Source organism: Carcharodon carcharias, chromosome 23 (assembly GCF_017639515.1).
Source record: "Carcharodon carcharias isolate sCarCar2 chromosome 23, sCarCar2.pri, whole genome shotgun sequence".
NCBI lineage: Eukaryota > Metazoa > Chordata > Chondrichthyes > Lamniformes > Lamnidae > Carcharodon > Carcharodon carcharias.
The window spans coordinates 9,418,075-9,428,862 of record NC_054489.1 but is presented as its reverse complement, the minus strand read 5'-3'; the positions used below and the strand labels follow the sequence as shown (position 1 = coordinate 9,428,862).

The 10,788-nt window shown below is 41.2% G+C and overlaps 1 protein-coding gene and 1 non-coding gene across 2 annotated transcripts; both read left to right on the top strand.

Moving 5' to 3' along the window:
* The first annotated feature begins 208 nt into the window (after nt 1-208).
* On the top strand, nt 209-5,667 carry rpl23 (ribosomal protein L23). Its single transcript, XM_041173243.1, has 5 exons — nt 209-289; nt 1,186-1,269; nt 2,140-2,268; nt 4,186-4,299; nt 5,526-5,667. The coding sequence occupies exons 1-5, from the start codon at nt 277-279 to the stop codon at nt 5,606-5,608; spliced, it is 423 nt and encodes a 140-aa protein (XP_041029177.1). The 5' UTR covers nt 209-276; the 3' UTR covers nt 5,609-5,667.
* Nucleotides 4,565-4,700, top strand: LOC121269280. Its single transcript, XR_005941334.1, has one exon. It is a non-coding gene; the product is annotated as a small nucleolar RNA SNORA21 (small nucleolar RNA).
* Nucleotides 5,668-10,788: the final 5,121 nt, after the last annotated feature.

The following is a 10,788-nucleotide window of genomic DNA, read 5'->3' as shown; positions in this document are numbered from 1 at the left end:
CTCCACGCCAATCCTGGAGGGTTGGCAATCGTAGGTGAATTGCTCTTGCCGAGAGCGGGCACGGACACGAAAAGACCCAATGGCCGCCTCCTCCTGCACTGTAACCATTCTCAGACGTTGTCAATATTTCCGGATTCCACATGGCATTTCTCACGTAACGTGGGCGCAATTGTCTCACCGGCCCCGCGTAATCTACGCGGTTACGTCATGGCGCGTTACGCGCGTCCTCGATATATCCCATGATTCTATGCGCTCACTCTCTTTCCCTGAATCACAATGTCTAAGAGAGGTAAGCGCTTGGCGGGGATGTCAAAGAGAATCCGCTGTCATCAGTGCCTTGTATTACCAGTGTTCAGATTTTAGCATTCCGATCATTAGTATAACTGCCTTAGCTATCATCTAATGTGGATATTAGTAATAATTAGCTGACCTGATGACATGATAAGCATTAAAATTGTACCGGCGGCGGCCGCCATGTTGGTTAAATCCTGGTTAGTGCGGGGAGAGGGTTTACAATGTTTTATACCCACCCTGAAAGCGTTTTAACGTTCTCTGAAGCCCCTTGCGACGGATTTAAATGGGTCGTTTGTTTGGTGTGAAGCTCAGAGCAGGTGGGTGCAGGCTGTGCCTGCCGGGTGCAGTTGGCTCCAGCAGCCAGGCCCAGTCAGTAACTCTGGCCTTGGGGCGTCTCTTTAAGGGGGGAGCGCCTTGATTATTGGATCCCCAGTCTGGTGTGTGGGGGCACATCAGCTAAGAGAGGGAGCAGATTAATGGTAAATGCGATCAGCATTTTAAAGTTCTGCTTGCCCTCTTTCACTATTATAAAGTTCTGCTAAGATTGCAACATCAAATATTGTTCAATAAAACCGACAATGTTGGTGGAAATGATTAGAAAGCTAGACAAGATCCAAATATATCCTGCACTTTCTTGTTCATACTTCAAATTTCTAATATCTGCAGCACCTTTACTCATGTTTAAAGTAGTGATTGGTAACTACTCATTCTGCACTTTCCTTGGTGATAATTATTGAAAGGCTTGAAATTACTTGGTTATGTTTTTATTGTAATGTATATATGTTACAGGTCCTGGCACGGCCTGTGGGAGGTAATCAGCTGTTAGGAGTTCACTTGATCACTTGTGTGTCGTATTTAAATGACTAAATGTCTCATTTCCATTGGTTACAGGACGTGGTGGTTCGTCCGGAGCAAAATTTCGCATCTCCCTCGGTCTCCCCGTGGGAGCTGTGATCAACTGCGCCGATAACACAGGTAAGAACCATTGTATTGTGTCCCTTTGGACCCTATAGGCTAAGAGATGAAGTGGGAGAACTGTGGTTGTTTTATATTTGGTCTCCATACCAATAGAATGATACTTTAGCATCGGAAGGAAAGTTCACTAGTCTGATGTCTGGAATGTGGGAATTCTCCAATGAGAGATTGAGTAGACTAGGTATCTATACCCTAAAGTTTCGAGGAAAGAGTGGAGACCTCATTGAAACATAAAATTCTTAAAAGGGCCTGATAGGGAAGGTGCTGAGTGGCTGTTTACCCCTGGCTCAGGAGTCTAGGAGTCAGTCTTAGAATAAGGGTCAGCCATAAGGAGGAGTGCCTTCACTGAAAGGGTTGTTGATCTTTTCCCCCAAGGGCTTTGGATCCTCAGTCATTAAATATGTTCAAAACCACGATTGACAGATTTCTGGATGCTAAGGGAATAGTGTGGGAAGGTTGAGGTGAAGATCAACTATGACCATATTGAATAGCAGAGCAGGCATGAATGACCTTCTGCTAGTTCTTATGCTCTTTTTGCTGCCTAATGGAGTGAAGGTCTGTTCCAGTAAATTCAGTTTGTTTCTTCAAGAATTAATTGTATTAGTGTGTTATTACAATGGGCAGTCAGCACTTTGGCCTGTTGGGGCATTGAGTTTCTTTTAATTTTATTTCCAATATGAACTTTGGATGAAATTATTTTGACTGCATTGATTTGTGTTGTCAAGCCTACAGCTGTGAATATTATGTACCTACGCAGAGACCATCTGAATGTGTGATACAGTGCCCAGATTCAAATAATATGGCAGCAGCATTTGATTTATGATGAGTGTAGGGAGATGTTTTACCTATTTACTGGTCATATGCTTTCAGGTGCCAAGAACCTGTACATCATCTCTGTCAAAGGGATCAAGGGACGTTTGAACAGACTACCAGCTGCTGGTGTTGGCGACATGGTCATGGCAACTGTAAAGAAAGGCAAACCAGAGCTCAGGAAAAAGGGTGAGTGAGCTCTTTGAAACTGGTGAGTTGGAATGGTGAGGATGTTGTAGTATGTAAGTGTGGCTTTAAATTGGTAAATTACCCAATGCCACTGACAAATCCATTCTGTAAACAGGAATTCTCAAATACAGCAGCTGTTAAACAAATGGGTGTTGTATTTATCAAATTATATTTTAACTTTCTTATGGTTTTCCATCCAGTGAGTAATCCTAAATGTGCATTTTATTGAGATGTGTTAATTTTGATCTCTCCTTTTTCCATGTTTTCAATCTACTAAACCAAGCTGGTTAAAGAGTAACATGGAGGCAAGTTATTCCTTGATTGGTTCCCGAATGTGAAAGGCAGATGGTGTTGAGACCAAAGAAGCAAAGTGGGCTGTGTTGGATTTGGAGAGTAGGTGGCAACTACTGACTGTGTGGGGTTGCTCTTAAGTAGCCAGTGAGATTAGAGTAGATTACACAAGTGTTTGGTGTTGTAGCTGGATCGTAGGTTATGTTTGACAGTCTTGTCATTCAAATAGCCTGAAATAAACTGAATCTATAGGAAACCAAGCTCAATTTTGGGCTACTTGTAACCCCATCTCCCTTCTGCATTGGGAAACTGACCCTGGTTTCTTATAGATTCACTTTATAATTTGTACTGGTGTGGGCATCACCCGTATGTAGAATAAGAACTGGTACCTAACTAATGAAACCAGTAACCTGCCTGTGGTTTGACATTTGAATTGTTTTCTCTCTAAAGACTAATAGGAATCTGCTTTGGACTTACTCAGGAAGTTGGTGCATTTACTTAGATCTTTTACTTTTTGTTCTCAGTAATTTCTTATTAACGGTGAAATTAATGTGGCATTGCAAATAATCCATTATACGGTGGCCTGATTTTACTTCAGTGCATACAGTATACATGGCTACAGGCTGTAATTGTCCAGGGCTCCTGTGGTATCCCATGATGATCATAAGTTGCATTGAAATCCAAGCGCCATTGCTTCAAGGAGCATAAATAAATGCAGTTTTTGGGTGGACTTCTGTGGAAATCATTTGCTGCATATTCAGCGAGTCCATGAGTTTTATATTGTGGTATCCTCCAATTCTAGTCCCTCTGTTGCAGTGTGGCTATGATTGTGCCTTCTGTCCCTACTGATTTCATTGGCCAAACGCTGCTTTAGTGGGTAGCTTCTATCTTCAGTGATTTAACTGCAGCACATCTTATGGATGAGATCCTTTGGAAATGTAGTTTTTTTCCATTCATCTGTGTCTTCTGTTTGAGTGATGCAGAAACTTGTGCATATTTCATTTGTTACAGTCTTGAGAATCATTACAGTTGGGGAGGTAACAGTTTCGAAAATCAATGTTTTAAGGTTTGGAAGGTGATTGAGGTCCTAGCACCTCAAGCTTGAAATGGTGCTTGTGGTTATCATTTTCTATTCTAGTTATCATGTACACAGATATTATGTCCCTGGTAATTTGCTGCCTTTCATGGCTGGATAGTCTGTTCCTGGGATTTTCCTAATAATCGTGGTTCACCCTCCTAAAAGCACTTGCTTTGTCTATACTCTGTGGCTTGGTGAGTTGTCAAGGATGGGGATAGTAACTCATTGCTTTTGGGTGAGATTGCAGCTGCTTATGTTGTAGATTCTCAATCAGTGGTGGAACAGTTCATATAGGATATCTGATGATTCTTGAAGGAGAGGGGGCCCTGGATTTAACTGTTTTACAAGGCTATCTTTAATGTGATGTTTGCTATGTACTTGCTGTTTAACCATATCTTAAAAAGTTTCACTGATCCAGTAACTTTTACAGTGGATTAATTGGCAACCAAATGAACACTATGATAAACTGCAATTAGCTCCCACAAGCTTTGTTTTGAATCTGGGACCTTCCAAATATTAATCTTTATTTTGGTTTGCTCATGTTACAGTGCACCCGGCAGTAGTGATACGGCAGCGGAAAGCATACCGGAGAAAAGACGGAGTCTTCCTATACTTTGAAGACAATGCAGGGGTGATAGTAAATAACAAAGGAGAAATGAAAGGTACATGTGTTGCTGCAATTCAGCCTCTGAATTGAAACATTATTGGTCAATTACCCTAAATATGAAGCTCCTTTTAAAGCCAAGTAGCATGATGTTGCCTTCATTTTAACCTGACCTGAGGCAGAGAATGCAGAGGTAACCTGTGTGTCTGCTGAGAAGAGCAAAGCATATTGGTTTTTCAGTAGTATCTCCTGTGTTCATTCTGTTTTTTTAGCATTGCTCAGAGCTCCTAGCTGTTGTGTTATACATTGAATGATACACAGTTCCCTTCCTAAAAGCACTTACTTTGCCTGTTCTCCGTGGCTTAGCAAGATGTCGTGGGAGGGCAGAGTAATACATTGCTTTTGGGTGAGGTGGCAGCTGCCATGTGCTGTCCAATCTCAATCCGTGGTGTAACACTAGTGCAAACTTCTGAAACTTGCCTTAACTCGTATTACACTCTCCCTCAGCAGTGAGCTGAACGCTCATTCCTGATCCTTTTTTGCTCCACAGAACCAGAGTGAGACTGGATTTGGGAAAATTTGTTTATTTGTCCATCATTGCCTGTCTCAGCTGACTGGAAGTAGGGATCAAACTTGGGGTTTTCCTGGTTTATTCAGCTGCTGGGGATTAGTTTCAATATGAATTTTAAAAGGACTAACCGAATATAAATCAAAGTCCCTAAACTGTTCACATTGTCTCACCTGTTACTCATTGAATTCCAATTGTAAATAATTTTGCTCAGATTTTGAAATTTTTCAAGTTAAGTATCATACAATATGAGGCCAGTTAGCTCAGTTGGCTAATGGCTAGCGTGTGGTTCAGAATAATACCATCAATTCCCCTTTCGGCTGAGGTAGATTTGGGACCTGCCTCCTCGCCTGCCCCAGGCTTATTGTGGAGTGATGGCCCACAAGCTATACAACCAATTGTCTCGAAGAGAGACAGGTGCCGATGGTCCCTTTTGGACTAAGGTAGGTAGGTAATTAGCTAATCATCCAATACATGGAACATTGAGCAATGATCCTGAAATAGTACCAGACTGATATAAGGCCGAGTATTGCTTTGGACTTGTAAATGAGCTTGGCGTCTGATGTTGGGTCTCTATAAGTGGAGCAGAAATGATTGTGCCCTGTAACTTTAATCAACATTTGGTCTGTGATACAATCTCTAATAATGCATTACTGAAACACAAGTGTCATTTGAATGATTTTTGACTTGCTAATTTATCCTTGTTTTGTTTCTAGGCTCTGCGATCACAGGCCCTGTTGCCAAGGAATGTGCAGATCTGTGGCCCAGGATTGCTTCCAATGCTGGGAGCATTGCATAACAATTGTAAAGGTTTCCTACAAAGCTATCCGTGCAATTCAATAAATATTTTTACTCCGAGCCACGAGCAGTCACTGATTTCTTTTGGCCATGTCCCTAATTTATCTGTAGCGTGATCTGTTTTCCATCCCTGTGTTTGTAAATAAACATTAATATTTAACATGTTTTTCACTCAAGTCTTGCATTTAATAGCAGCAGTGTCTTTTCTATAGTTTAAATAATTGGGTGTATTCACTCCCTGATAAATTACACCAGCTCAGCAAGCTGTTAAATGGTAAACTATGGTATCAACTGAGTTAGAACATGTCCTGAATGTTTTTGCCTTAAAATTCAATCTCCATGCTACACAAGTTTATGACAATTGACAATCTAGCCTGAGAAAATTTTTTTTACATTCTCTTCCCAATTTTGTCACATCTGATAAATTTATACATCACGCATACTGCCATTGGTGGGAGCTTGCTGTGTACAAATTGGCTGCTGCATTTCCTAGATTACAACAGTGACTATACTTCAAGAGCATTTCATTGGCTGTAAAGTGCTTTGGGGCATCAGGTGGCCATATAGGGTGTTATATAAGTGCAAGGCATTTCAATGATTCTGAATGGCAACTGGATTTGGGGATAGGGAGGATTTGAACCCCAAGATTATGCAGATGGGGACCACTCAGCCTATGAAACATTTTGAAAAATAAAAGCTAACCAATTACTCTCATTCCCATGATCTTTTCCCCTTGGCCCAATTAAGAATACTTGTCTTAATGCTGACCAATTGCATCTCAAGTGTGTGCTTTGTGAGGGATGGTTACAGAATTGGTGCGGTTGATGGTTGAAATTCTGTAGCTTATAGAAGATCCGCACTAGCTGGGGTAGCAATTTGAGTTGACAGTTCACCTCCCTGCCCTTGCGATCAGGAGATGGAAAAAGATCACCCCAGGTCTAGTCCTTGATCACTATCCACTGCTAGAAAGTATACATGTACAAAAATGGAATAAGGGTAGGATTGGGCTTTGATGGTCTCCAGAGCTGAATGATATGCCGCCAACATAACTAGTGGGATTTTCACTTAATTATTAACCCAACATTGAATATTCAAAATCCTGATTATTTAAATAGCACTCATTGAGTTGTAGGAATTAAAATACTTATAAATTTTGTGACAGTTCATGTTAGTTTAATGACTTGATGTAGTTGAGAAATACAGCATCATACAATGCAGAAGTAATATTGACCCTGAGACTCCCTACAGTGTAAGCAAGCACAATGGACTGCATATAATTGTTTTTCCAGCATTTTGGGGCGTAGAGTACAAAGCAATGAAGATATAACCCTGTGTAAAACACTGGTTTGGCCTCAACAGGAGTACTGTGTGCAGATCTGGGCACCATACTTAGATGTGATGCATTGGAGAGGGTGCAAAAAGATTAATGGGAATGGTTCCAAAAATGAGGCACTTCAGTTAGCTGAAAAGATTGGACAAACAGGGGTTCTTGGCGAAGAGATATGATGAGAGCTCGAAATCATGAGGGGTCTGCATAGAGTCCATAGGAAGAAACTTCTGATGTTGGAAGGATTGAGAACCAAAGGACAATGATTTAAAGTGACTGGCAAATGAAGGAAAATTGACATTTTTTGAGAATGAGAGGTTAGGGTCTGGAATGTACTATCTAGAGCAGTGGAGGCAGATTTAATTGAGGCCTTTAAAAAGGATTGTATAAGCACCTGTCATGATTTTAGACTAGACCCCCCAAGCTTTTGGTTTAGGGACCAATGACATCACTCCACTGCACCCAGCTAGACTGCCAGCAAAAGCTGTCAAGAGTGGCTACTGCACACCGGGACACGACTGACATTCACATCGACCAATGGCAAGGTCATACACCAGTTTGAAGAGGTGGGGTGATGTGTATAAGCCCATCAGAGTTGTGGCCGAGGGACTGAATGAATTGTGTGGTTGTAGCAGCTAGCCTACTGAATAAGGACAACATTGTTGCCAACTGAGATCGTGAGTGGGTTAAAATACCAAATTGGTGCCTGGGATGACAGCCTGCTGCATCCTTCATTGGACTCGGTTGGTTTGGAGAAGTATGGGGCAAACGTTATTGGGTGCAATGTGAGTTTTTACTGGTTTGGAGATGGAGTCCTGCCTGGTTTCTTAGAGTGTCTGCATTCGCTTAAAATATCTTCTTGGGAAAATGACTTTAATAACTTTGATAAGGATCTCTGCTCTTGGTTGATGCCTACTCCATTGCTTGCAATGATATAATGGAGTAAAACACAAGAACTGCACACGCATGGTATTGACAACAGACAGCCTTAAAGTACACAAAGTTAGATTCAGGACAATTGCTAAGAGAATAAAGCCACAAGATTCTATGAGTTTTGAATAAACAAGGTCAAAAGTTAAAATAGTTTACAATATCTATCTTATACTCCAACGTTAAGGGTTAAAATGAGGCACATGTGAACTAACAGGCAAACTCTGGCTGAACATGCCATACTGTATAATAAATAGTAAATGCAATCAAGACACATCCCAAGGATTTCTCAGCAACACACCCTGACATCAGTAAACACTGAGTCAACTGTTGAAACTCTTTTCTCCCTTACAAGGGACCCCAAACTTTTCACTTTCAAAGAGCAAGTCTCTGAATTCCCTCAAAATTCATTCCAATTTGGACTGCCTCAATGACTGCACACCTAGGGTTTCAATCTTGTCTCCCGAGACTCATTCCCATGGATTTCTGAGTCTGCAATCCACCTCTATCCAATGGCACAATTCCAGCTCTTTAATAGCTGACCAGCTTCTCTGAGCTGGCATTGCCCCTAGATTTTACCCAAGCTCCAATTCCCCCAGCTGCACCAAGCTACAAATGGCTCCCAGGGTTTTTTGAGAGCCGTAATCCTTTCTAGCACAGAGTCAGTGACCTGCCACCTTCTTAGCTCTCTGAGTGTTATCGAATGGCTCCTGGGACTTCTGAGCCCCAGCCACACAGAGCCAGCTGACAGCAACATGTTGGCTGCCTGGAGTTCACTAACAGCAGCACCTTTTTCACTATGGCCTTTTCCACTGTTGCAGAACTCTCACTCACCCTGCAAACACACATATAAATTGAAACTCTAGAACTTTATCAAGCTCTACCCATCTCCATGACAACGTAGCCTTCCAGGGCTCACTGAATGCTTTTTAAACTAATTGTAGCCCTAACTCACAAAACAACGCTCTGGTCTGCATTTCTTTGCAAGCAGCATAGACATCTCCTCCAATTCTCCAGCCAAGTAAACCCACCTGCTGTTTTTATGATCTTACTTTTCTAGCTGTTAACCTGTTAAGTCGACATGGTTCCACCCTTTTGAATGTAACAGTGCTCAAACTGCTTTAATTTCATTTGTCTACAATTAAGCTTTAATCTTCCCAGAGCTAATCATTATCTCTAAAATATTAACATAGACCATGAACAAGGTATTTATACATGCCTGAAGAGAAAAAAGTGCAGTGCTACAGGGAAAAGGGGAGTGGGACCAGGTGAGTAGTTCTTGCAGAGAGCTAGCACAGACATAACAGGCCAAATGGACTCCTGTGCTGTAATCATTCCATGATTTTCTGGTAGTGATGATAATGAAACTGTCAGTGTCTGATGCCATCATTACTCCTCTGAAACTGACAGCACCTTCTGGGGTCTGCACATGCACAGTTAAATAGGGAAATCCAAAAGTTATCAGTGATTCTATACTTCCTCATGGGGTACACAGTTGAAGTCCCCCTGACAACAATCAGGTAGGAATAACTAAACTCATGAGAACTTTCCTTTTATACTATTCATCTCACCATAAAATGTTATATGTTGTTGAATGAGGTGCAACTGGGTTTTCAATAGTAAATTACATTCATATTTACTGTTGAAAAACCTCTGCTGGAAAACAACTATTTCTCATTTAGATAAATTTCACATTTAAAAAATATATATAGATTGTTTATATTTCAGCTACTGCTTTTATCCTATGTCCCAATAATTTATTTTGCTCTAAATTTTAATTAAAAATGAAAGGATTCAGTGCAATTTACTTACTGGTTTGCTATGTGTGAGATTACTCCAATGTGATCCACACCATGTGGGCTAGATCCAGGACATAGTGTGGTTTAGAAGAAGTCTCCTGGATGATCACCTCCACCCACAAAACTGGCCATGACCCCAAGTATTCTCCAATTGCAGTTTTGGGCTGGGGTTGTTGGGGTGGGTGGTGGGGAAGCTAAGCATTAAAATTTCATGTGTAGGTGGAAACAAAAGCAATATTCCTGATATTTTTCTTGCAATTTTTAAGTTTTATTTATCTTCATTGGAACCTGATCTATATTTTCTGTTTAATTGAATTTGTATGACCTAAGTGCACATCACATTCAAAACTGGATAGCTTCCCCAATTGCAGGTTCTTAAACAAGTTATGTCTGATGTCCATGAATGATGTAAAACTTGCATTTTAAGATTTTTATGGATAATTTGCTTTTCTTTCACTAGAGAGAAAAGATGATCGAATCATTCAAGGACATCTGCTGATTTTTTTTGTTGACTTTAGATCCAGAGACCAATATCTTAAGAATTAGAAAAATATACAGGTGTGTGGTATGGTGTGACATCCCCAACACACTTCACACCAATAAAGTATTTTTGTCACCATTAACTCTTGTTCTACTATCTTTTTTAAAAATTTGCTCATGGGATGTGGGTGTTGCAGGTAAGGCTAGCAATTGTTGCCCATCCCTAATTGCCCTTGGGAAATTGGTGAGCTGCCTTCTTGAACTGCTGCAGTCCACCTGGTCCATCCTGTTGGGTCCAAATCCAGGAACTACCTCCCTAACGTAATGTGGGTGTACCTACACCACATGGGCCACAGCGGTTCAAGAAGGCAGTTCACCACCACCTTCTCAAGAACAGTTAGGGTTGGGCAACAAGTGCCTTTGCCAACGACGCCTACACCCCATGAACGAATATAAAAAAGTACACCCAGGATCCTGTTAGAACGGGAGTTTCGGGATTTTAATCCGGCCACAGTAGTGAAGGAACGTCAGCATGATGTATGGTTTGGAGAAGAATTTGCTTTATACAGTACGGGACTTAAATTGCCTATGAACAACACTTTGTACCGAGGGCCGGCCACTGAGGTGAGACAAAAACGACCATTG